The sequence below is a fragment of the Oryx dammah genome, unplaced genomic scaffold, assembly GCF_014754425.2.
Source record: "Oryx dammah isolate SB20612 unplaced genomic scaffold, SCBI_Odam_1.1 HiC_scaffold_26, whole genome shotgun sequence".
In the NCBI taxonomy this organism is placed as follows: domain Eukaryota; kingdom Metazoa; phylum Chordata; class Mammalia; order Artiodactyla; family Bovidae; genus Oryx; species Oryx dammah.
The window spans coordinates 61,706,927-61,734,608 of NW_024070210.1; the positions used below are offsets into that span (position 1 = coordinate 61,706,927).

The window sequence follows — 27,682 nt, forward strand, 5'->3', positions numbered from 1 at the left end:
GATCTCTCTCCTTATTATCAGGACAAAACCCGAACCAACCACTAGTTGGGTAAGGACAGGGAAAAGAGCCTGTAAGAGAAACCCTGGAAAATAAAGTAATTATCTGAGAGAGGCTAAGTTTTAACCAAGAAGAGACTGTACTTCCTTGAGTTTTTCTAATAGCTAGTTGATATGAGTAGCTTGTTTGCAGATTGAGTTTACCGAAAATATTAAAAGTTGGTATTATATTGATTTCAATGTTGTAATGACAAACTTTTAATCTACCACCTGATTATGCCACAAATTTCCTGTCCTTTACTTCCTATTACATACATATCTGTAAACTGCTCCAAATAAAGAATCTCAGGGGGAAGTGTTTGTTCTACTCTCTTGTGGTCCTTGATATCTTTGTGGCTTAATCAAATCACTTCTTTGTCAGAAGCAGTGAGTTTCTTTATATTTCCACCACAAATTTTCTAATCCAACACTGATGTTGATCTTTAATCTTGTCTACTAGATGTGTGACTTTTAATCTGGTCTTTAATCTGGTGACCTAGATGTGTAAGCATCACTTATACTAATCTGTTTTTAAGATAGTAAAGCATGCATAGTGATAAGCAGAAACTTCTCTGCTTTAATATTTAAGCTGTTGAGTTCTCCAAGGATACATCTAGGGATACAAAAGTTTCAAAAAAAAAAAACTTGAAGTAGAATTGTACTCTCAAAATTTCAGCTTATCAGCTATTCTTAAGTACTGAAACGCCAAACTGTTACAGATAAACTGTGGAAAGACTTCAGAGTTCAATGTGACTGGACAGAAATGGGACAGATGAACTCTGAATAAAAGCAAGTGAAGTAATGCTTTTAGAGAAAAACATTTCATCATCCTTATGAAACCAAAGGTTCCAAGCTGTCAGCTAACCTCAAAATGGAGCCCATTCAAGTTCAGTTCAGTTCATTTCAGTTCAGCCGCTCAGTCGTGTCCGACTCTTTGCGACCCCATGAATCGCAGCACACCAGGCCTCCCTGTCCATCACCAACTCCAGGAGTTCACTCAGACTCATGTCCATTGAGTAGGTGATGCCATCCAGCCATCTTATCCTCTGTCGTCCCCTTCTCCTCCTGCCCCCAATTCCTCCCAGCATCAGAGTCTTTTCCAATGGGTCAACTCTTTCCATGAGGTGGCCAGAGTATTGGAGTTTCAGCTTTAGCATCAGTCTTTCCAATGAACACCCAGGACTAATCTCCTTTAGTGCTCTCCAACAATTAACAAATGTTAATGAAAATATTAACAATAGTCAAAATGATAATAATATATTGCTTAAGCCAGGTGCTGAGCCACGTAACACTCATGTATTACTTTATATAAAACTCTTAGTAATCTCTTGTCCTTTTCATTGTATGGGATACAGGAAATGTCAAGGTCACACTGACATCAGAAATTCGAGCTCAAGGCAATCTGATGTCAAAGCTCAGACATTTACCTACTGTGTTACATATCCCGGCACCGAACATCTGCTCTGGAACAAATCAGCATTGGGTTTGTTCCCTAAATAGTATCAGAATTATAATAATAGTGCAAGGGAGACATGTCAGAATGAGAGTCAGTCTAGGGCAGAGCTACTAAAGTCAGAAGACTACGGTATGTTAAGACAGACCTTTAAAACTAATTATGGGTTAAAGATACAAACTGCAAAGAAAACATGAATGTTTCACAAGCTCCCAGAAGTCTACAACTAGAAACTAGCAGACACTTCTTTCTGTCTTGAAAGAAGGAAGGCCTATGAGAGGGAATCTTCTTTACCAAATGAGTTAAAAACTCTCAGAAGTTTGGGATTTTAAGCTGATGAGAAGAGTATTAAGAATCTCAAAGACCTTGTCTCATGTTTTCTGTCTCTGCCTCAACTTTCCTCTGTTTTTCAGGAACTCTTCACTGGCAGCCACAATATACCTGAGACCTTAGCCCCATCCTCTGGCAACAGATTACCCTGGCGTCCTTTCAAAACAAGCCTCTTCTAATCAGCCTCTCCTGGGCCTCTCCTTTTTTATTTGGACCCTGGATTTGTTATTTCTAGGGATTATTCTTTGAGTACCTTGCTGTTTCCTTGAGTCATACGTCTCCTTGACTTCTCTCAGTCCATACAAAGCCATTCTGATGTCACACCTTAATTCTAATATTAGCAGTTACCGGTTCTCATTGACCTTTTCATTCTCACTAAAGCCCTGTCAAGGGATAATACTATTTCCCAAAGTGAAATCCTTGTCTCATACTTGTCACCAGTGTCTGGATTCTGCTTCTTATGAACCACTGCCCCCACCCACCCTGTCTCCTGGAAATGATGCGCACAGAATCCCTACTGCTATGCTCTGTGCCTCTGACAGAATAGCCATCATCTGAAACACTCAATGCCATGTGACGCTGCTTGGACTTCCAAGCTTGCATGCTGGAGCTATTACTAAGTAGCAGGAAATAAACCAGGTGAACAGGCATTTGGCTAAAGAAAATTTATCAGCATAGAAGACTATGCCCTACAGAAGTTGTTCTAATTTAGGGTTAATCAAACTTTGTTGTCATCTAGGTTAACTGTAAAGAGAGATGGTCCATTGGGCAGAGGTTGAGGAGATGATGTTTCACGGTCTCAGGTACATGTCTGGGCCATAGAACAGTGAGCTTGTCTTGACTGACCTTGGAAAATATCATAAATATATTTAGCTTCAAGATTAAAGGAGCAGGCCAGGGATACAAATATGTAGCTAACTGAGGAATGACTCAGGGCGGTTTATATTCCTAACAAGCCATGATATGAGCCAGAAACTTGTGATCATGAAGAATAAAGCAAGCATAAAGAAGAATGGAGCAACAGGTCAGGATGCATAATTCCCCAGAAATTTTGATACACCACTGATGACTTTTCCATTCTTGTTTGGCTTTATAAACTAAAAAGGGAATAATGTGTATGGGAGTCTGGGTGATTTAAAGACCCATACGGGCTTCCCTGGCAGCTCAGATGGTAAGAGAATGCCTGCAATGCAAGAGACCCAGGTTTGTTTCCTGGGTTGGGAAGATCCCCTGGAGAAGGAAATGGCAACCCATTCCAGCATTCTTGCCTGGAGAATTCCATGCACAGAGGAGCCTGGTGGTCTAGACCATGGCATTACAAAGAGTCTGACACCACTGAGCGACTAACACTTTCACTTTCAAGGGAGTAGCCATGAGTGATATAGAAGACCTGGTATTTGCTCTGTGGGAAAAAGCTAAATTAAAAAGAACAGACAAATTTGCTACTGTTATTCTGATTTTGCCTACTTACTTCTTCCTCCTGAGTTTTTAGTTTTTCCCATTTCTGTCCCACTATCTTGAGTGAATTTTGTGTCAAACTGTGACATCCTCCATTACCTTGCCTCTCTCATGCTGACCAGGATGGAACATTTTGCTTATAGTGGAGGACAGAGATAGAAATTTTAAATGAAACTATAGTCAATAGAACTCTAATGGGTTATTAAGGTAATTAGGGCTGTCAGAGGAGAGACCCTAAATTTTTCTGGCCTTGTCATCATAAATGATAAAGTGTCCATTGTTGCTCCTGTTAGAAACAGAGTAGTAAGTATTAGGCTCTGGTAGTAATGCAATGTGGACTCCTCTAAGGTTCTATACAATTTCTATATTCACTATGCAAAATCCAATAAGCTGGTGATTCTTAAAGTGTAGAAGAGTGCACTAATTGGGCCACACAGATTATCCTGGTCCTGATTTCATTACAGCCTTCAGACCTGCCTTCTGGAGCATCTGTTCTTCTCTCTGACAATACAGCTCCCTGACTGTCCTTAGACTCAGCTCAGGCTCACCACCTGGAGGCCTTCAATAGTTGGTGCTAAGGTGTGGCTGGATACATCCTGCTTATTTGGTCAGGGCATCCTAAACACTATTAAATTTTAAGGAAACCAACCAAACAAAAACCATGATTGATTTAACTGGCTAATTGATTGTGTAAGTAATCAATCTAGTAAATTCATAGAAAAAAAACATATTAGGTACAGTGCCATTTTTATTCTTTCATTTAGCCTAATTAATGGTTGCACATAAAATCTACCACCATTTGCCCTGGAAGTTTCTTTATGTAGCACTTACGAGTCAGGACTTCCCTGGTGGCTCAGACTGTAAAGAATTCGCCTGCAATGAGGGAGACCTGGTTTGATCCCTGGGTTGGGAAGATCCCCTGGGGGAAGGCATGGCAACCCACTCCAGTATACTTGCCTGGAAAATACCCATGGACAGAGGAGCCTGGCAGGCTACAATCCATAGGGTCACAAAGAGTGGGACAGGACTAAGCACACACATATAGTGTCAACAGAAGTAGTGGTACCTGTGTGACCCTGTCCACTAGATAGTGTCTTTTTTGAAGGGATTCTGTCCTGTATATCTTTGAATGTTCAATATCCAGGATAAGACTTGTCCAAGAGTAGCTATACCTGGCTGTTTTCTCAACCAAAGTAAACTATAAAATGACTGGGTTCTCTTAGTTCTCTACAAGCTCCAAATATCTCAGTCAGGAATGCTGGGGGCTCCGTGGGTGTTTGGTCCTTCCCTAGGCAGAGGTACGCATTACATGGCAAAGAAAGGCACTAAATTCCTGAAGCTTCCATCCTGTTGTGGCAGGTTAAGCAGAATCATCCCCAGTAGAGATACTGACTTAGTGTGGGGTTCCTATGTTAAAGTATACAGGTGAAGTAGTATTTCAGAACACGAGTGCCTAAAATCTGGAAATGCCTCATGGACAAGACACATTATTAGCAGCCAGAGAGAAGAGTTGCATTTGCGACTACCCTGGAAGCTGCTGCAGTATGCAGGAATCACCTACTTCTAAAAGACTGATATCCTGAAACAGAAGACAGTCCCCCTCAGCTGATCAGTGAGTGGACCTCAGCTGACCACTCACTCCCCTTCACAAATGCCACACATTGAGTTTTGCTTCTAGAGTGATACTTAATTACATCTATGTGAAAGTGGCATTTCATAAACAAGGGGTCTTAACACTAAGGCATCTTTTGGGATCTTCTCAACATTAGTCCTCTTAACTTGAAAACACAGAGCATAAACAGTAGCTCACATTCAGTAAAAATAATATGCATAATTCACTTAAGTAAGGAAAAGGACCTTGGTGGAAACAATGGGGACTATTCATTTCCTAGTGCTAGGAGGTAACACCCCCATCCCCCGCCCCCTCACCCCTCCCAGCCGGAGCAGAGGGAGAGGGACCCGCAGAGTGTTATACCAGTCTATTATGGGAGCGGATAAATGAATACTATGCACCAGATTTTCCATAGCAATTACTTTCTTTTAAACACATGTATAAATGCACGTTTTTAGCTATTTTAATCACTCCCCTATCCATATGTTGTTTGAAGAGTGAAGAATATATTCGACAAAGTGGACTGCGCACAGGAAGCACTAATTATTGTGGCTACAGAAATCACAAACCGCTACTTACATTCCTTTTTCACCTATTAGTTTTAGGTGAACTATTTCTACAGTTCCAGTGTAAATCACAGGTGCTCTGCATTTCCTGAGCCTTTTTTAACTATGAATTTCTTAAGCTCTTCCAACATCAGGGCTAGCTCTGCCCCAATGAGAGACTCCGTCTTTCAGAGAAAAGATTTTTCAAAGCGGTTAACTTTCGTAGGCGACACTGCATATTGAACATATTAATCTCTGAACTCTTAGGTGTTTTTCCCTAAGAGCCTTCATTGCTGCGATGGCCATATTTCTCTTTAAAAGAACAGATACAGGGAAGAAACGGTGCCGTTCCCAAGCGTGGTGGCCTGTTCTGCCCTAGTCAAGCAGAACGGATCCTGGGAAACCTTGGGCGGCGGGGAGGGGACAGTGTGTCCTGTAGTTACCCGGGGTCTAAGGTGGTAGCCGGCCTTTCGGCGTGCAGACGCCAATAGCGGAATCAGCAATGATAACTGGCATTCGCGGCCGCGCAAGTCCGGGAGGTGGGGGCGAGGGGCTCACGCGGAAGGCTGGAGGCCGGATGCCGCCGGCCTCGCGGAGCCTCTCGGCGCTGTCCATACTGATGAGCTCCTGGGCTGACACAGGAAGGCAGAGCGGAGGAGGAGGCAGAGGAGGCGCGGAGGAAGGCGACCGAGCCGCGCACCCGGCTTTGACGTCGCCCGGCTGCGGCTAGCAGCTCGCGCTCTCAGCACGTAGCGCACAACGTGACCACACACAGCCCTCCTCTCCGGCAGCCTGGCAGCTCAGCAGCCCGCTCTCGGCTTCGCCCTCCTCCTCCGTCTCCTTTCCGCCTCCGCGGCGCACACCCCCGCGCACACCCAGGGATTCCGGCCGGCGTCGAACCCTCGGCGCTCGGCCGCCCAGCCCGGGCACCTCCGCCGTAGCTGGGGCCTGAGCGGCGGCCACGCAGCCGGGGTCCTCCTCAGGCAGCTGCTCTCGCGTTCACCTCCGGATGCCAGCACTACGTTAGCCCAGGCGGGGAACCCCTTCTGCGGCTCCCTCCTCTAAACTCCCGCCTGTCCCGACCGCCCCCATCCCTCCACCTGGCGGGGGCAGCGCGGAAGCGAAGAGGACGCGCGCGGTGCCGGTGGGCACGCGTAGACGTGTGTGCGATCCGGTCTCTGCTTGGCTTTCTCCCTCTCTTGCAAGTGGCGGTGCCTGGACTCTGCTTTCGGCTCCCGGAATTGGTGCGGCGGGCCTGAGACCCCTCTTCGCTGGCGGGGCGCTCAAGGCTATTTTGGAGAACAGTGGCGGCGGTGGCAGCGGCGGCAGCTGAGGCTGGTGCCCGAGAGAGCTCCAGACGCACACTCTGCGCCCTGCCGGTCCCTCTCCTCCTTCTTCCCCCTCCTCCCTTCCCTTTCTCCCCACCCCCGTACCCCTAGCCCCACTCCTCCTCTTCCTCCTCCTTCTCTTCCTCCTCTCCCTGCTCGGCGATGCGAGCCTGTATCGTGTAACAGGATTGGCGTTGCAATGGCAACTGATGGAATGGGGGAAGGCAAGACAGCAGGGCTGGGGGCTCCGGACTGCGGACCGGCGGGCCGCTGCCGCCGCTTGACGCTCCTCCGGGGACCTTCGCGAGTTACTTTGTAAAGGCGAACCCCAACGAGGAAGCCCCTGCTCGGTGCCCCGAGTCAGAGGCCACTTCCTGCTCCGCGGCTGCCCGCGCCAGGCTCGCACCGCTCGGCACACCCGGCCCCTCGCCCGCACCCGCCGCTGGCCCAGCGCGCCGCCGCCACCGCCGCTGCCGCCGCTGCGGAGACTCGAGCCGGCTCCCCTGGAGAACCCTTCGTCTCGCGGCTCCGCTTCCCAGCACGCCCCCTGCTCCTCCCCGGCGTCTGCGATTTTCCCAGGCGCCCGGTGTGAGTGCGGCGTGCGTGGAAGTCTGTGTCAGGGTATTGTGTTGTGTGAGTGTGTGTGTGTCTGTGTGTGCGTGCTTGCATGAGTGTGGGGTGTGCGGGGCTCCTGCGCTCCGCTTTCGGCCGCCGCCGGGAAAGGACGGACGCAAGGCGCTTCTCTCTTCCGCGAGCGATTCCCCGGCACCTCGTCTCCGGTGAGGCGCGAGCGGAGCGCGCCCGGCTCGCCGCCGGCCTCCAGAAGGTCCCGCTGCGTCCCCCCCGGGCTGGATATGTTCATGTTCACGTGAAGATGGATTTAGTGTACGGTCTCGTGTGGCTGCTGACAGTCCTCCTGGAGGGGATCTCTGGCCAAGGAGTGTACGGTGAGTGGAATCGCGACGCTGTCGTGACCTTGTGATTCTTAGGTAAGACAGGCTGGTGAGCGAAAATGCACGACTCGCGCCGTTCCGGGGCCCCTCCCGGCGTGGCTTTTGATTTACACTTCATCACGTTATTGGGAGTGATAAGGAGGCAGCGAGCGCGCTGCGGATTGGGCTGCGAGCCGCTCTCCCAGTGCCTCGGTTCGGGTTCAGTGTTGGGTCGAGCCGGCAGCCCCGCTCTCCTGCGAATGAGTGACTTTGCACTTGATTTATCCCCTCTGGGGACCGGAGCTCTAGCAGTCTTGGGTTTAATGATGATTGGGCTCCTTGCAGGCTTTGCCGTCGGTGTCGCCGTTTCCTCCGAAGGGAAGCTTCAAATGTGACCCTAGTGAGCGTCCCATTGCTCTCTGCCTTCCATCTCCCTCCCCCAGCTTTCTCCTTTCCACCTTTTCCTTCTTGGGGGGGAGAGGGGGGAGTGGAATGCCTCCTTGACTTGATTTTCCGGCTCAGGAAGTGGGTTGACAGTCGAGTTACATTCTGCACCAGCCGTTGCCATGAGCACTGACTTGGGAGGGGAAAATAGCAGGCAAGATTCTCGGTGCCAGACGCAATTAAGGAACATGTTTATGTGAATGGATGAGCAAATGCATGAATGAACGGACAGCCAAGTCCGCGCGTCTCGGCTCCGGGGCAGGACGCGAGCTCATTGCAACTGGAACACGATCTCAGTTCTCTGGAAAACCCAGGGCTGGTCGGGCTAGGATCGAGAGAAGGGCAGGCTTGTTAACTCGGATGTTTTTAAGTCCTCAAGAGCAAATCCAGGTTCCTTTGCCTGTCAGCAGTTGGCACCCTTGGCTTTCGGGACCGAAAGATACACACACACACCCTCAGGCTCTGGCTGAACTGAAATGTACGTCTTCTCCTGGGACAAGCGGGCAGTGACACAAAGGAAAAATAACTTTTGTATTCTCGAGGTATGGTGGGAAGGTTAGGACAACAGCGCTTGAGGGGACGGCAGGCCGAGACTCACCCAAAGCATCTAGGCTATGGCCGACATCCAGAAAAAATGAAATTTGCACATCAACACACCTCCCCCCACCCACCCCACCCCCAACCCCGACCCCCGGCTTTTGATTTCCATTTCTCTAGGGGCCGAGGCCCCAGCACCGCAGAGGCTGCCCAGGGGTAAAGGGCATGAGTGTCTGTGGAAGCGCGGACCTTAGAAGTGACTTCGGAGTGGGCGCAGATGCCAGGGGACCTTGAGTCCTCGAACTCTGGGAGCCTAGAGTGCGCAGTGGGCAGCTGTTTGCGAACCGAGGCGCGAAATCCAACCGAGCCTTGACTCTTTCCGCGGTGTCTGGTCCAGGGCTAAGCCGTGCTGGGGGTGGAGGGAGAGGGTCTGAAGCGGTGAGGACTGGTCTGTGCTGAGCTTCTGCGGCCACTCCCCTTGCCTGTCTTCCTGCCTCCCTCCTTGGCTCTAGTCAAGAGATCCTCACTCTCTCCCACCTCCAAGCCTCTGATTATCTCCTCTCTCCGCACTCCCTCTTTCCAGAAAGAAATTGAGAGCTTTCTTGGTGGTGAGGGTAGCGCGGCTCTTGCTGGTGGTGGTGTTGCATGTAGGATAGAGTTGCCCGAGACTCTCCGGAGGTCTTACCCGCTTGGCTGATGGCAGGAGGTGGGGCCTTGAGCAGCAAGAATTCATTTAGAGCTCTTTTGACTTTTGCTGGACACTGATGTCTAGCATCTGAGAGTGGCTGGGATTCTAAGGGCGGACCAGTGTTGCAGATAAACGACAGAACCTTCTCAGGAAGCTGTTCCCTAGTCTGAGAGAGTCTAAATTCTGCTTATCCAAGTCTTTATTTCTCTCCCATTGGTTCATATTAACCCAGATAAACAGAGGGTTTTGTGTGTGTGTGTGTGTGTGTGTGTGTGTGTGTGTGTGTGTGTGTAGGAGATAATGAGAAGTGAGACAATCGTGTGGGAGTAAGGGATGTTTTGGAACTGTCTGGATTAGAGAGGCAGTGTTCCATTTTTCTGTCACTTTTTGCCATTTAGATTATTTGCCCTGGCAAGTTTCATATTAGGTAGTGGCAAAGCATAAGATCTAGAAGCATAAGACTTACCCTAGAACAATTGCGTCAAAATGATCCTGTGCTCAAGCTGATTGACATGAAGGGGGGAAGCATTTCTGCTACTGAGCTGGTCCTAGTTATGAAGGTGATGATCTTCTTCTTCTTTTTCTTTCTTTTTTCTTTTTTTTTTTTTTACTATTGATGTGGTTATTAGTTACTTAGCTAGGAATAGAATTGGCTTTGTTTGAAAATTAGGCAGCATCTCTAGTCATTATAAATGTCATAGCTATTAGATGGGTGAAAACTATATCTATCTATTATTTTTCAAATCTGTCTTTCATATCACAGAAGTTAGATTCTCAAAGTGGTTACCCCTAACCTTCAGCATCAGTGTCCCCTGGGAACTTGTTAGGAATGCAAATTCTCATACCCGTCCCAGGATTTCTAAATCAGAAATTCAGAGTGTGGGACCCACATTCTGGGTTTTTCACCTCAGGTGATGATTATGATGTAAGCTAAAGTCTGAGAACCACTGATAAAACTGCAAATTCCATTGCTTTGACTTTGTAAACCATGACCTTTCTTAACCTGAAGTAGCTTTATTTTCATTTGTGAAAACATTTATGGGGAAGAGAAGATTTTATTTTTATTTAGGCCTAAAACGTTGATCAGCTGTAAAAAGACATAGATAATAAGAGTTAGTGTAAGATTATAAAAAGTGTGTTCCGTAAGGAGTCTTGAAAATAATTTAATTTAAAAAAGCAGGGCAATTATAAACAGACACATCAAAGACTAGGTAGGAACTTTGCCAGCATAAAAGTCTATGCCACTGTATCCCTTTATTTGCCTGTGTTTGCAGATCTAAAACCATCCATGGTACACACAAAGGGTTACTTCTTAATTTTGTCTTCTAGTAGCTAGAATCAAGAGGAAATAAAATTAGTTTATAGGTAGTTTAGGCAAAATCATTTCATTGTGGTCTAAAATTAATTACAAGAGTTAGAAAGATATCACTGTGACTTTTCTTCTTTGAAATAGCTGGTCAGTCCCTTACTCTTCTACTGCTCACCTGGAAAATTCTGAGCATGAAATTCAGATTTTTTGAAGTAATTGGGAATATTTGTTTTAATGCATAGTTTATAGTGTCTCGAGTTAACTTTAATTGTCTTCCTGTTGTGCTTGATCTGTTTGGTCCTTTGTGAACTACTTAAGTATAAAAGTTTCTGCTATGGATCTAGGAACTTATCATCTTTTATCTGGGAATATTGCTTAGCAGACTTACTTCATAGTAGCTGAGATTTGTGGATATGTGGCATATGGGTAAGGAAGATTATCCTTTGATTTTATATCTGCCTGTCTACCATTCACCAATGATTCTGATGTTATTAAAAAGCAATTTTTGAAATGATATTTTCCCTGTAGATATCTATATTTGTGTAGTCTTAAGAATAAGTTTCCTTAAGTATATATTGTCCCATCTTGAATTTTAAAAAGTTATTTGTAGTCAAACCTTTTTAGTAAAATAATCTTGAAATTGCAAAGCTTTATTTTAATATTCTTTTTACTATATTAAACATCACTGAAACTAAAAAGTCATTAAAGAACTGTGAACTGGTACCCATTTTTGACATTGTGAATTTTGTTGCACTAAATCCATTGCATTAAGTTTAGGAAAACTAGTAAACATACCATTCAGGGTCAAAATGTAAACCCCAGTTAAATGTATACTAGTGCAATACTTAGAGCAGAGTGATCCAAAGTATTTTCTTAGTTTTTAAAGCTTTCTTTGTAAATTATTCTGTGGATGTTTTACTTGTTTTTCAGAAAACCTGTTGATAATTACATAATTTTGAGAGTCGTATCTCTTGTAAACTTCACAATTGTCTTCTTTAAAAAGGAAAAAAAAACAAAACTACTATATTTTTTTACCTCTGACCTATTATACTCATAATTTCCAAGGAGGTTAATAAAAGATTATAATTGCTGTTATAATCATTGTTGTTGTTTAGTCAGACTCAGTCATGTCTGACTGTTTGCAGCTCCATGGACTGTTACCCACCAGGCTCCTCTGTCCATGGGATTTCACAGGCAAGAATACTGGAATGGGTTGCCATTTCTTTCTTCAGGGGATCTTCCTGACCCAGAGATGAAGCCTGCATCTCCACAGATTCTTTACTTAGCCACCAGAGAAGCCTTATAACTGCATTAGTGCAGGACAAATCCCCACTGCAATTGAAAAACCAAGTAAATGTCTTTGAATAGTTTTTAAGGGGAGCCAAATCAACAGATGACTTGGTGTCTTAATATAGTTAATGTACTGCCCATAAATAGCTTGCAGGATGTGCTAGAAACAGTAAATAGAATAAATTTATCAATACGTGTATGACAAATTAGCAAGCTATATGCTCTCAATTCAAGTAATATCAATTAATCTCACAAATTTTAAGAATGACACCTAAGGCAGTAGCTGACAGAAAAGATTGGTGGAATTGAGAACCAAAGGATTAGGTAGAGAAGAAGGATCTGGAAGATATTTCAGACTGTCAATGGGTTGAATGTAAATGTACAGCTTGACCCTAAGGGATAAAAGTGCTCTGGAAGGTCAGTTGACCATTACATCTGGTCCCAGAATATTGCCATCCTCATGGCAAGATTATCCCAAGGTGCAATGAATTGTGATTTTTAGCCCGTTTGAGTTTGGAGAAACCTTGTGATCAGGTACCGCTTTTTGATTGAACACATATTTATAGGGTGTCAGTCTGTGGGAGGAGGGAGGATGGACTTTACTGAATGTTGTTTAAAAAAGTAAATCTGAAGCTCTTTCATATACAGTTAGCTTTAACCTTTTCTCTTCCCACTTCTCACTCCACTATCCCTATGTACATCTGAGAACACACACACACACACACACACACACACACACACACACACACACACAACACATCCTTAATCATCACTGCTTTGGTCACCATCACAAGAAAAAGTAGGCTGTTCTTTGTATCTTGAGATGATTTTTGTCCATTCAAAGTTGTCCTTACTGTTTGTGTTACTGAAAATTCACATGCCAGATGAGCAGATTATTTTATACAGTATTAATTACTCATGTCCTGTTTGTCCCTGGGAAGCCTCTAAGTGATTTATTAAGTATTTTAGATTGGCCAGGTTGCACATCAAGCCTAAGAAATCATTTTCTAGTGAACAAATCAGTGAGGATGCCAGGGTCCTGACAATTAGGAATCAGAGGTTAAAAATTTAGGGGTGAAGCAATGCTGGTGAATAGATGTCATAAAAGAAATTCAAGGAATGCATTTTTATTCATCATCTTTGCTTAATTTTATTGCCTCTGGTACCAACTCTTCTTACTAATATTGTAAAATTCTTTTCGTTTTTATTTTGTAAGGCAAACTACCTTGAACTTATTTTGAGAAATGGGGAATGAGCAAATTCTTCAGGAAAAAATGTGCTGTGTATTCTTAAAATGTACTGTTTTAATCTGACTAGGGTAAGACTCATGGGGATGTAGCTAATTGCATTAGCCTATGGATTCAGTTTATGTCTTAAGATAGTATTAGGAACCATGATCTTGGGTTGCTTTCCATCTATGCAGATAATTCATCATTCATGTTCTCAGGCCTGGTTCTCATGCTTTGGGAAGAGTCTTGGAAGAGATAGGCTCAAGGCTTGCAATCAACAAAATCTAAGGCAAAGAGCCAGTTATACCCTCCTAGTCCTGGAACTGAGCTCTTGGCAGCTGCAGTGAACTAAAGGAATGTGTTATCAGCTCCCAGTTGAATTGGGGAAGATCTTACTTTCCCTTTTGGCTTTTTGGAAGGACAAGCAAAGTATTATACTGAATGCATTTCAAGTATGAATAGGGTGAACGTTTTTAGCTTCACTGTAATTGCCGTTAACTGAATAGTCCCTCAAAATGAAATTTCATTTCTTTGCTTCAGTGACTGTCAATGTAAATATATTACTTAGAGCAGACTGAATAAATGATTTCATTCATAGAGCACTATATCCTATTTTTATTTTCAAATCCAATTAATAAATTTTTGGTTCTGTAAAATCATAAAGTTGCAAGTAAGAGACTTTATGATGGCATTAAATCATCTCACTAATTTATGACACAATAGCTTTGTATTATGCTAGTCAGACAGTGGTCCTATGTTCTTTGTGACTTTTCTTTACAGAAAGAAATTTCACAACTCTTTTTCCACAGTCTAGACTTATTCACTGGAATGATACTTTTGCCATCTTGCTAAAATTCTTCATCTTCTTTATTGGGTATGCACTTAGTTATTTCCCATTGTATGCCAGTACAATTCCATTTTTGTTTTTAACTATACCAACTTCAACTGATCCTAGTTAAGCTTTTTTATATTGGTTTCTTACTACTCTTCCAAGATACTATTTCCAAGATACCATTTCCAATCTTTGTTTTAAAACACTTTATTTCCTTTCCTGTTGATGTAATTGAATTCAGGAAGAAAGATAATTTCCATTTCATAATCCAGATCATACATTCCCCAGGAGTTCACAATCACAGAAAAGAATTTCAAATATTAGGAACATTTTTTTCCCCCCCTTTGGCTGTTACACATTTACCATAAATTTATCAGTTAAAGACATATCATGGTAGGAGTAAAGGTATTAGATATCATGATGTAACTTATTATTTCTTTTAGTAAGCTACCTCTATGACTTTGCATAACAATGGGAGACATCAGTTTCTTACTGTTCCCTGACAAAACTGTACCAAGGACTATTATGTGGTTGGCAGATGGGGTCAGATATGTGACATGCTGCCATATCTGCAAGCAGCACATTTCTTGTCCTCTTTTGTTATAATGAGAGTGGGAGGGATAAAAAATAATGGAGTGACTCTGTGGAAAGGGAAATACATATATATATCTGAGAGAGGAAGGGTTGGTTCATAGCTAGGCCTCCCACAGGACTAAAGGACAGTAAAAAGGGCATTGAAATCTCAAGGAGGTGAGCAGGAAATCAGATGCTGGCCTGAAAACAGTATTGGAAAAGTGTATCTGCCCTTTAAGTGACAGCAAAACAGCAAAACAGCAAAAAAAAAAAAAATTTTTTTTAACTAAATAGAACTTTGTTCATGCATTGCAAACAGAGGCAGAAATGTTCATGCATGTCAAAGAGAGGAAGAAAAAATGGCTACCATTTGATATAAAGGGATCTTCAGGGAGATTTTTCTGTTCTCCTGAATGGAAAAAATGAAGAATTCTTAAACAGGGCCTATAGTCCCAGTGGACCAGATTATCCTACCTGCTAATTGATTGTACATAAGGAGAGATAGACACGATTAAACATTGGGACATTCTCTCTGTTATTTCTGCGGAGCTGTGAATTGAATCCAGGCCTCACCTCAGGTCCACTTATTACTGAAGAGTTGGAGGCCCCCATGAACTCAGAATTTGCAAGTTAATTGAGGAGATAAAGCCAAGTGGAAAAACAATCAAGACTGAGAAATATACAAACATTTGACCCAGGACAGGAGAAAGCACTGATAGCTGCCATGGTTGGAGGAAACTTGAAAAAGCTGGTACATCATGATTTGAATCTTTCAAGTAGGTTGGTGATATATAGGTAAAAAGAAAGGAAAGGGCAATGCTACAGCACGGATTCCAGCTGCAGGAACAGGGGGCAGAGAGAAAAATAACCCTGCAATTTGTTGCTGTTGCTCAGTCGTTAAATCGTTTCTGACTCTTTGTGGGGCTTTCCTTGTGGCATGCCAGACTCCTCTGTCCTCCACTGTCTCTCAGAGTTTGCTCAAATTCATGTCTATTGCATTGGTGATGCTACCTAACCATCTCATCCTCTACCACCTTCTTCTCCTTTTGCCTTCAATCTTTCCCAGCTTCAGGGTCTTTTCCAATGAGTCAGGTCTTTTCCAATGAGTCAGCTTTTTGCATCAGGTGGACAAAGTATTGGAGCTTCAGCTTCAGCCCTTCCAGTGAATATTCACGGTTGATTTCCTTTAGGATTGACTGGATTAATCTCCTTGCAGTCCAGGGGACTCTCAAGAGTCTTTTCCAGCACTTGTCTAGTATTAAGCCTATGCAGTTTCTCCAAAGTTTACTCCAACTAGAAAAATGTGTCCATCCTTTAACCCTTGGTAACTCTCCCTTCCCAAAGCTTGTAAATCTGTGAAATAAATTTTACTGGATAATACCCTGAAACTTGCTCAGGTATTTATGTCCACCAGATTCCTAGGTTTGTGTCTGTTCAATGTGAAGCCACCTAACCTGCTCATCAGAAGATAAGACAGTTATCTCTTGAGTTCCTGTAGGATAATGAGCCCTCCCCAATTCGAGGCAGTCTTGGGAAGCTTTGAACTTACATAGGGGATACTTTTGGAGTTAAAGTCAAAGACTTATCAAAGCTTTTTTAGATTGTCTACTACTTAGAAGCAGTGAACTGTGAGTCCAGAATGACTTAAAACATCATGTTCTTTACAGATGTACAGCCACTGAGATGAATTCATTGCCCTTAAGAAAAGAGAGATATGTACTTTTATTATTATTATTATTTTAAAAAATTCTCATTCAGAGAAGAATGATGTAGTTGAAAACTCTTGGTGAATTTGGGCTTTCTTTTCATTCACCTGCTGCTCTACTGCATGACCACAGGCAAAAAAAAAATTCCGTAATCTTTTACCCCTCAGTTTCTGTATCTAATAAACTTTTAGGAAAGTGGACTGTTAAATAAGGAAAATGTAAATAACAGCAAAAATAAAGTATGGTTGCATCTTATATCTGGAGGAGAGGGAGAGTACATAGTGACTGTCCTCTGTCTTAGAAAGGCACGTTCAGGGATGCAACAATTGGATTCTAGCAGGAATGCCATTTGGTTCTCAGAACAGAGTAAGGGGGGAGGAAGTAACAGAGAGCAAGCAATTATAATCTGGAAAAAATAATTCTCATTTGTCAAACAGAAAATAACACAGGTGGTATATTTTAAATAGTGCATGTAATATTCATATGTGCACAAGAATACCATGTGACACTCTATCTTGTATACCTTTGTGTTTGGTGTTGCTCCTTAGGCTATTCTCCTCTGAATTCACAGAACCCTGGAGTTTGTCCTTTTGCTCCTTAATGGTGGGGGTGGGGGTCAGGGTGGAGAGCTGGTATCCCTCCTCATTTATGAGCTCTAGAGACTACTAATGTCACCCTGACCTTATCATAATGAGTATATTTATATGTGTTCAAATATGTGTATAAATATCCCTTTAGTATCAAAGAGCAAGAATAGTCTCAATATCATGCCATTTTGAGACTAAATGGAAAATAGCACTATAAATAAAAACGATACATCCAAATGGGAAAAATAGGGATTTATTTGTAAGAATACAAGTAATTGATAATTTAAAAGTAAAACCAGATAAAGTGAGAATAAACATTAAATGAAGCTGTCACAGATTTATTGTGTATTTGCACAATTGCACTCATCTCACAGGCTAGCAAAGTAATGCGCAAAATTCTCCAAGCCAGGCTTCAACAGTACGTGAACCGTGAACTTCCAGATGTTCAAGCAGGGTTTAGAAAAGGCAGAAGTACCAAAGAACAAATTGCCAACATCTGTTGGATCATCAAAAAAGCCAGAGAGTTCCAGAAAAAACATCTATTTCTGCTTTGTTGACTATTCCAAAACCATTGGCTGTGTGGATCACAACAAACTGTGGAAAATTCTTCAAGGGACAGAAATACCAGACCACCTGACCTGCCTCCTGAGAAATCTGTATGCAGGTCAAGAAGCAACAGTTAGAACTGGACATGGAACAACAGACTGGTTTCAGATTGGAAAAGGAGTACGTCAAGGCTGTATATTGTCACCCTGCTTATTTAACTTATGTGCAGAGTACATCAAAAAACTGATGAACTGGATGAAGCACAAGCTAGAATCAAGATTGCCAGGAGAAATATTAATAACCTCAGATATGCTGATGACGCCCTTATGACAAAAAAGCAAAGAAGAACTAAAGAGTCTCTTGATGAAGGCGAAAGTAGAGAGTGAAAATGTTGCCTTAAAACTCAACATTCAGAAAACGAAGATCATGGCATCTGGTCCCATCACTTAATGGCAAATAGATGGGGAAACAATGGAAATAGTGACATATTTTATTTTGGGGGGCTCCAAAAGCACTGCAGATGGTGACTGCAGCTGTGAAGTTAAAAGACGCTTGCTCCTTGGAAGAAAAGTTATGACCAATCTATACAGCATATTAAAAAGCAGAGATATTACTTTGGCAACAAAGGTCCATCTAGTCAAAGCTTTGGTTTTTCCAGTAGTCATGTATAGAGGTGAAAGTTGGACTATAAAGAAAGCTGAGCACCAAAGAATTGATGCTTTTGAACTGTGGTGTTGGAGAAGACTCTTGAGAGTCCCTTGGACTGCAAGGAGATACACCCAGTTCATCCTAAAGGAGATCAGTCCTGAATATTCATTGGAAGGACTGATGCTGAAGCTGAAACTCCAATACTTTGGACTTCTGATGCGAAGAACTAACTAAAACCCTGATGCTGGGAATGATTGAAAGTGGGAGGAGAAGGGGATGACAGAGGATGAGATGGTTGGATGGCATCACTGACTCAATAAACATGAGTTTGAGTAAGCTGTGGGAGTTGGTGATGGACAGGAAGGCCTGGCATGCTGCAGTCCATGGGGTTGCAAAGAGTTGGACATGACTGAGCAACTGAACCAACCCAAAAATGACCCAAAAATGAGTGACTAAAATTGCTGTTTCCCATCTAGTCACATAGTCATTTAAAAAAAATAAAGTATCTGTAGAATTAAATGATAAGTCTGGGACCTTATACACGATTAAAAAATGCATTTTTGTATACAATAGATTTAAATTATCCTTGGTAAACACTATTTTCTACTTTTCAAGGGTGAAAGATAATTCAACTTGATAATGCCCATTCACATAGTTAAGTACATCGGAGAAATTCTTCAGACTAGTTCTCTAAGTGTCAGACTATTAGCTCTGTAATGGTTGGGAATGTTGGTAAGGCACTGTAACCAAACCAAAAGGTCATCTTTACTTAAGACTTTAAACAGACAACAAAATTATTAGTTGAAAGTAAATTTGCCCATTATATGAAATGAACAATACTCGCTTTGCTAGGCGTGTCACTTAAGCATATGCACACAAGTAGACTCTGTGACACACACAGGTTTAGTAGACGTGTAGTTCTGTAGTTGTCAGTCTTACCTTGGTATATATCAGAAGTAGCGAAGTTATTATCAAGAAGTTGTATAGTTAATGGTTTTTATCCTGGTTTTGAACTTGTTTCTTCTTTTTCATGGCTTATTCTTCACCATCGCTGTGATTCTTCTCTTATTCTTGCCAGTTCAATTCAGTTCAGTCGCTCGGTTGTGTACAATTCTTTGCAACCCCATGAACTGCAGCACGCCAGGCCTTCCTGTCCATCACCACCTCCCGGAGTTCACCCAAACCCATGTCCACTGAGTTGGTGATGCCATCCAGCTATCTCATCCTCTGACATCCCCTTCTCTTCCTGCCCTCAATCTTTCCCAGCAGCAGGGTCTTTTCCAATGAGTCAGCTCTTCGCATCAGGTGGCCAAAGTATTGGAGTTTCAACTTCAGCATCAGTCTTGCCAATGAACACCCAGGACTGATCTCCTTTAGGATGGACTGGTTGGATCTCCTTGCAGTCCAAGGGACTCTCAAGAGTCTTCTCCAACACCACTTATATTCTTGTATTCACTTGTATTTTTATTTAGTTCATGTTTCACACTGGACTATATTACCTGTACCCTTTTTTGTTGTTGTTGTTCAGAGCTGCTGTATTAATATTAAAGTTCTCTGTTTTAGTCCATAATTAATCAAACCTCAATTTGGGGCTAATTTTGGTCTTAGTCATATGTAGGTTTGTGTAAGTATAATTTCCTAAGGACACACAGCTCTATTCCATTTTGACCATTCCCTGCCATATTGCAACGATATAATGACAGAATCACTGTAAAGTTTGGGATTTAGAAACTTACCCCTTTTTACCCAAGGCAAGAATAACTCCCAGTGGGCTGCAGACTTTTCATTCAGAGGCTATTTATCCTCTGATGATTTCCTGTGTCTCACCAACAAGCATCCCTCCAGTCACAGCAGCTGGGATTCAAAGTGGCCTTCTTCCTGCTTCCTGTGATTTCATGATTTACTGTTGAACTCAATTATAATGATGTGATTTTGCTTGATATTTCAAAAAGCATATAAGTTTTTAATTTTCTGTCATCATTGAAAACTCACTGGTTAATGTTTTAACTCTCTAAGCTTACTCATGCAAAGAAGTAAATACTTTGAAACCTTTACATTTAATCACCTCTCCAGCTTCAGAGAAACTGTAAAGAAGATATCCATCTTTCTATCTACACACAAACTACACCTATATTTGTATGTAGAGTATATATGTATATACTGTAGACTATATACTCATATCCTGTAACTCTCTCTGTGTGTGTGGGAGTGTATGTGTCTCTGTTTGCTGAGTGTGTCTTATGGGAGCAGTGGCTAAACTTTCGGCTGAGCTTGAGGGACTGGATGGCTTTCTTGCTTCCCTTACAAAGCTGACTCTGATTTAGTGTTGAGTGCAGTATCTCTTCTAATATTCGTTTTGTTTTTAAATATCTTTTGTGATAATTCCTGTTTGTACTATTTCCAATTTGCCACATTACCTCCAGAAACTCCCATTACTTTGTTTCCTTCTGTATTTTTGCAGTTGACAGAAGAGAAGTGTTTCTTAGCTGGGTAGAGCAATACATGTGGTTTATTTTACTGGCAGTATAGTGATGTATAAACTTGAAGCCCAGTCACTTGCATACTCAGAAGACCATCCCTCCTGCTCTGGTAGCCAGGTCTTTATACTGGTCTTTTCTCTTTTCCAAAATGGGATTTTAGAGCAACAGGCACATCTGTCTTCAAGTGTGGATTCCAAAATATATTTTTAAACCAAGTTTAATTTACTTGGATTATCTATCTTCTTTTTCCATCTATCATTGAAAAATAATCAAACATAGGATACCATAATTTTTTCATAGAATAATTGCCATTTTACAAGTGCCTCCTATATGCCACACCTTCTACTAGGAGTTTTATATACATTGTGCCATACTCTATAATCTTTGAATGAGGTAGATGAGAAATCTGAAACTCATAAAGTTTAACTAACTACCATATAGTTATTAATGGCTGAATTTGAAATCAAATATGAAGTGGATATAAAAATAAATATTTGTGTATATCCTTATGTATATTATTAAATTATATTCACATATGTGTGTGTAGACCTACTATGACAGAATCATACAAGTTACCTGAATCATCTTATGCCATTTATGAGACATTTCAAACACTCTATATTTGAAATGCAAATTGGGTATAAATTCTAGTTTTTTGGCCGAGAAAAAAAAAATATATATATATGTAGCTCATGTCAGCACTTCACATCACAATTTTCTTTCTTGGAAAAGGAAGATATGATTTATAATTTCATTTTTTTTTAGAATCAAAATGCCCATACTGAGGGCTCTCTCTGCTGTAATTTATTTTTGGACTGGGAGGATATTTTAAGCACATTCATAATTAGTGACCTGTAAAAATGAAGACATGGCTCTACTAGATATTCTGCAGAAGTAGTTATATTTCTCCATGTAAAATACGAAGCATTACGCTTATAAAAAAAACAACCACTATCAAGTGTAGTACTTTATTTCCCCCCAGGCTGATTAACAGTCACTGGCCTTGGTAAGATTGATAGTTAAATGTGATATTTGGCCTGATTTTTGCCTTGAATTCCCTCCGGGTATTGCTTGAGCATTTTTTTGCAAAGTTAATTGAGGAGACTATATCAACGGGTTTCTTTTCTTGAAAATCTTGTTGTGCTCCAGAGGACAGTTGATTGCAAGCTCTGCCCTTCTCTTAGCTGCCAGGGAGTTCCTCAAACCTCAAAGCTTATAAATTAGTGCAATTTAGTGATTTGTTTTAGGCTTTTAACACAGCATTTGCTATTATAAAAGTGATTTTTTTTCCTATGCTTTTTGAATGTGGTTATTGTGTCATATAGTATAACCCTGTACCATTCTGGCTATTGTGTGATTGATACAGAAACTGCTTCGATAGGAAACCATTTTAAGAGAGAACAGGAAAGGTATTATATTCAGCTGTAGTGCCATGCATTTCTAAACAGCTGATGTTTTCTTTAACTGATCACCACCCCCCAAATTTTCAGAGGCAGTTGAGGCTTTAGAACTTTAACTCTTAATTTGGTCTGGTTGCCAGAGAAGTGCCCTGAAATTCATTATGCACTCACAGTTCACAATTGGGAATTCATTAATTTTTAGTGTAACTGTGTTATGATTGTTGCATTTTAAAGGCAGACCTCTTTATTTGAAGAATATGGAGAAACATCGGTTTTGTGAATTTTTCTCTGAACAGGGCTTCTTCATACTTGAGCCAGATACTTGAAACTAGTGGTCTGTGACTTTCTGCACACTGGAAATTGTGATAATGTTGTTAAATGGAGTGTGCCATCATGTATTTTGAAATTTAAAAATCTCAAATTAAATCACAAACTTTTGTAAAGGAATATAGTGAAAGATGAATCAAATCAGTGTTCAAAAGAGCTTAATCATAGATTGTATGTTTTTACTGCTTCACATATTTAATGTTGTATTTCAGAGTACTTACAAAAAATAGTGCTCCCTGTTTTTGCATCTTTCTTTTCTTCTAATTTTTCTATCTTATGATACTTTGGAGGCAATGGTCTGTTTTGTATGAAGTTTCACAGTGTCTTAATGATTTGGTATAAAATTATATACCAAAAGATTTAAGTTTGTCTGTATGTTATGGTTTATAATTTAATTGAATATTATATATATTAAGGGCTTCTCTGGTGGCTCAGATGGTAAAGAATCTGCCTGCAGTGCTGGATACCTGGGTTTGATCCCTGTGTTGAGAAGATCCCCTGGAGAAGGGAAAGACTACCCACTCCAGTATTCTTGCCTGGGGAATTACATGGACAGAGGAGCCTCTGTGGGCATCTGTATGTTATGGTTTATCATTTAGTTGAATATTATATATATTAACAATATTAATTCAGTTGAATGTCTAAAAAAGCTGGAATAGGTATTCTTAGAACAAAGGATGAAATAGCTTATAAACTTGAAAATGGTATTTAAATATCTTTAGTTGTGACAGAAAGTAAAGTCTATATATTTTAAAATATTATTTTAAAATTGCTTAAGAATCTTTTCTGGTGCCTTAACTATTGACTGTTTCTTATTCATTGTACGTAACTGTCATCCTCCCAACAATTATTGTGACATCCCAGAGGTTTTCTCATTATTAATGAAAACTTAGCATTTGTACAAATGGGAAGTGTTTGATAAAGCAAAAGATGAAAACTGGTAAAGCAAACTTCCAACATACTATTGTGTGTTGCTCTGGGGGGATTGAGTTTGAAGTTGCAAGTGGAGGAACAACAGGTGAGTTAGTCTGATCATGATATTGGCCCCCAAACAGGCAGAATCAGCTGGAATCACTTGATGGCTATTACAAGGAGATAGTTGGGCCTACGTCATTGGAATTTGGAGAAGGCAATGGCAACCCACTCCAGTACTCTTGCCTGGAAAATCCCATTGATGGAGGAGCCTGGTAGGCTGCAGTCCATGGGGTCACTAAGAGCCGGACACGACTGAGAGACTTCACTTTCATGCATTGGAGAAGGAAATGGCAACCCACTCCAGTGTTCTTGCCTGGAGAATCCCAGGGATGGGGGAGTCTGGTGGGCTGCTGTCTCTGGGGTCACACAGAGTCAGACACGACTGAAGCGACTTAGCAGCAGCAGTAGCATGGGAATTAGTAGAATGGATCAAGGTAGGATGAGGTGTCTGCTTGTCAGGGGTTGAGAGGAAGATTAACGAGCAGGTAGTTTCCTGGGGAGTATTAGTTGCATAGTCATATCTGATCCTTGCGACCCTGTGGACTGTAGCCCACCAGGCTCCTCTGTCCATGGGATTCTCCAGGCAAGAATACTGGTGTGGGTTGTCATGCCTTCTTCAGAGGATCTTCCTGGGGAGTGCTCTCTTGGAACTACCACCGGAAGAGAGGGAGGGAGCCAGCATTCAGCAGACAGAGAAGTTGAGCTGTGACTCAGTTGCAGCAGAGTCTCAACTGAGTGAATGGGATACTGTGAAGTTGGAGTAGACTTCAGAGATGCCCCAGATAGAGGAAAACCCCTTTTCACTCCCCCTTTTAACTAATCACTGGGTGTGGATTGCCCCTGGGGAAGACGTAACATTTCTCAGGATGAGGTGGCTCCCTTGGAGTGAAGGTGAATCCTAGGAGGAACTCAACCGTGAAAGCTTAGGAGGTAACATTCTTGGGAGCTGGGGGAATGAGTGTCTTCATGCAGAAAGGGTTCTGGACAGTGCATCACATCTTCTATGCCTCTCCCCTTAGGGAGTTCATATTTGTTTGCTTATGAAAGTTCATTTCATCTGGTACCCAGTCCTCTGGAAGCAGGAGTCTTTTCTTAGTGATACATACAAAAAGAAAGTCTGTGGCATAAATTTCAGTCCCTGCTGCTACCCCTGATCTCAGAACCATCGTCATCCTTGATCTCTGATATTCATTATCTCTTATTTTTTAAACTACCTTTTCTAGATCTTCCTTCCCCATAGTGAACAACTCTGATGGGCTGGATATCAAGCATAGAGAAGTGACCCTAAAGGGCTTGGGATCCTGGTCACTGTGTCCTTCTCAAGCTACTTCCACAGCTGTTACATTTGTCAATTTGCTTTCAGAATTGGGATGGAGCACTGACATATTTAAGTGGGTCACCTGGGTGCATGATGTCTTCTTCCATCCTCACATTAAATTTATAGTAGTCTTGCCTTCTCTTAACAATCAGGGTTAATTGTCCTTGCCTGGAAGGTAAGGTAATTTTCTTGCCTGCTTGTCTTTTGCACGGGAATGCACAGTGGCTAGGTGGCAGCTGTCATAGGAGTTTGAGATCCTTGTTCTTTTGTGGAGGTTTTTGTTACTCCTCTGGAAGCCAGGACATCTTAGCCACTTAGAGTCCATACTTATGGGGAGTAAAGCACAGATACCCCAAGTGGGTTACTGGGAGTGAAGGTAAATGGGACTCTTGGACTTTTGTGTTCTACTTGCTAAGGACACAGCTCCACATGACTGTGTGCTAAGTCGCTTCAGTCATGTTTGACTCTTTGCCACCCCGTGAACTGTAGCCTGCCTGGCTCCTCTGTCCATGGGATTCTCCAGGCAAGAATACCAGAGTGGGTAGCCATTCCCTTCTCCAGAAGATCTTCCTGACCAGTGATCGAATTTAAGGTCTTCTGCACTGCAAGTGAATTCTTTACTGTCTAGTCACCAGGAAAGTCCACAGCTCCATACAATGGTCATTAACTTAAGGTTATACTGCTACTGTGGATGTGGTACCTGATCCACTCAGGGTATTATCTCCAGGTTTCTCTGTCAGCTGCTCTTTCAAAAGACTGTTTCATCATTCTGTCAGGCCAACAGCTTTTGAATGGCACATGGTGTGATATAACCGGTGGATTATATGATCATATACTCACTGCTGTACCTTTTCTTTTTTTTTTTTTAACTCTTCAATGGGTCCCCGTGTTCAGTGCAAGGTTATGAGGGATCCTATTTGGGTAGATAACATATTCTGTAAGCCCCTGGATTAAGGTACTTGCTAAGGCCCTGTAGGTAGTAAATATAAACCCATACCCAGAATATGTGTACGTTCTTTCATGTCTGAATGGAGTCCAGTGTAGTCAATTACCACTGAATAGCTGGCTGGGCTCCTTGAGGAATGGTGTACATCAGGGTGGGGTGGGCATTTAGCAGCAGCAGTAGCTGGATAAGCTTGATGAATGGGAGCCTGTGCTGCTCAATCTGCACAGTGTCCATACTTTTCACTGTGGCTGCTTTCTTCCTGCACCTCTCGAACAACACTGAGGTGACTGACAGCAAGCTGACTGATGTCGACTGACCAAGTCATTCTGTCTATTTGGCTGTTAATTGCTTTACTCTAATTACTATTGCTCTGTAAAAAGCTATCCAAACTTAGCGATTGAGAGTGGCCACTTTATTATGTTCATGGATTCTGTGGGCTAGGAATTCATACAAGGGGCAGTCAGAATGGCTCATTGTTGTCCCATAGTTTCTGGACTCTTATCTATTAAGATTTGAAGGCAGAGGGTGTCTTGACCTCTCGGGACTGGAATCGTCTGGAGGTGTCTTTATTCTGGCCGAGAGCTAGGACCTCAGCTTGTTGGCAGGTGGAATGCCTACATGTGGTGTCTCCATGTGGGCTTTCACGTTGTTTCATCACAGCATGGGGGCTGGATTCTAAGAGCATGTATGCCTGGAGAATAGAAGAGGTCTTCTGGGATCTTGCTTTGAAAACTCTGTGCATCAATTCTATGTGCTTTTGTGTGAAGCAGAGACAAATGTCCACCCAAGTTGAAAGGAAGGGACTATAGATCTCCCTAGTTGATGGGAATAGTACCAAGTTCACTTTGGAAGACGTTCACATTGCACATTGGGCAACTAGAGAAATTATTGCAGACTTCTTTAGAGAGTACAGTCTGCAACATGACTCATGGTGGATGCTCTCTTGAGGGCAGTAACATGCTAGACAAAAATCTGTCTACCTTGTGCCCACTCTAGGTCTCCAGCCAACCAACCAGCCAAGCTATTCACTGCCAATAAATACACAAGTAGATAAGTATATATTCTTACCTCAGCAACTTCTCTTTGCACACACAGTGTGTGATCCCTGAAGTTGTGTCCATGGTTAGATTTCTCCTCACTGCTGACTTTGAATGGGCTTCCCAGGTGACACTAGTGGTAAAGAACCTGTCTGCCAATGCAGGAGACATAGGAGATGGGGGTTCGATCCCTGGGTCGGGAAAATCCCCTGGAGAAGGGAATGGCAACCCATTCCAGCTTTCTAGCCTGGAGAATCCTATGGACAGAGGAGCATGGTGGGTCACATTCCATAGAGTCACAAAGAGTCCTGCTAGACTAAAGCAGTTTGGCATACTGACTTTGAAGGCATCCCCTAGTGGGGCTTTAGGGCAGGTGCAGTGCCTTTTTAGTTTACCACATAGCAAGCCAGTGTTCCCTGGTGGCTCAGAATCCACCTGCCAGTGCAGGAGACCTGGGTTCGATCCCTGCACTGGGGAGATGCCCTAAAGGAGGAGATAGCAACCTATTCCAGTATTCTTGCCTGGGAAATCCCATGTGCAGAGGACACTGGAGGGCTATCGTCCATGAGTTGGATATGACTTAGTGACTAAACAAAAACAACAGTGTCACATCAAGCCAACCTATCTAACCACCATTTTTGGCCTTGGTGGTTAGAAGGACGTCTCATGTCATCACAGGTGTGAGTTGAGATTAGTGAGCCACTGTTCATTATGCAGGTAGATGCAGGGGTCTGGACCACCCTGCATGTAGCTCACTTATGTGTTCTCTACTTGTGCTCAGTCCCAGGAATTCCATTTTTATCTAAGAATGGATTATTTCTAGGCTTGCTTGATCTTGCATGGCTTGACTGACAGAATCCAGCTTGTAATGGACATTTTTGGCTACAGTGTCTCTTAATAGCCTATGATCAGGCACTCTGCCTAAACAAGGCTCAGGACATCATACGCTGTTTCCAAATTATTTTTAATTCTCTACTGCAAATGGTTTAGGGTTTCTTAAAATCTTTAGGTGTCTGTGTTGTAATTCTCTTACTGGGGTTTGTAATAAGTTCTATATGGTATTTTCTCCCACCACAATTGTCTAGTACCATGGAGTTTTGTAGAATCATTTTGCTG

The 27,682-nt window shown here is 42.4% G+C and overlaps 1 protein-coding gene across 1 annotated transcript in view; it reads left to right on the plus strand.

Annotated features, from left to right (window-relative positions):
* The first annotated feature begins 7,334 nt into the window (after positions 1-7,334).
* Positions 7,335-27,682, plus strand: part of MDGA2 (MAM domain containing glycosylphosphatidylinositol anchor 2) — a 915,731-nt gene continuing 895,383 nt past the window's right edge. Inside the window, exon 1 of the mRNA XM_040226786.1 lies at positions 7,335-7,709. Within this exon, the coding sequence (XP_040082720.1) occupies positions 7,430-7,709 (280 nt within the window). The 5' untranslated portion in view covers positions 7,335-7,429. The remainder of the gene's footprint in view (positions 7,710-27,682) is intronic.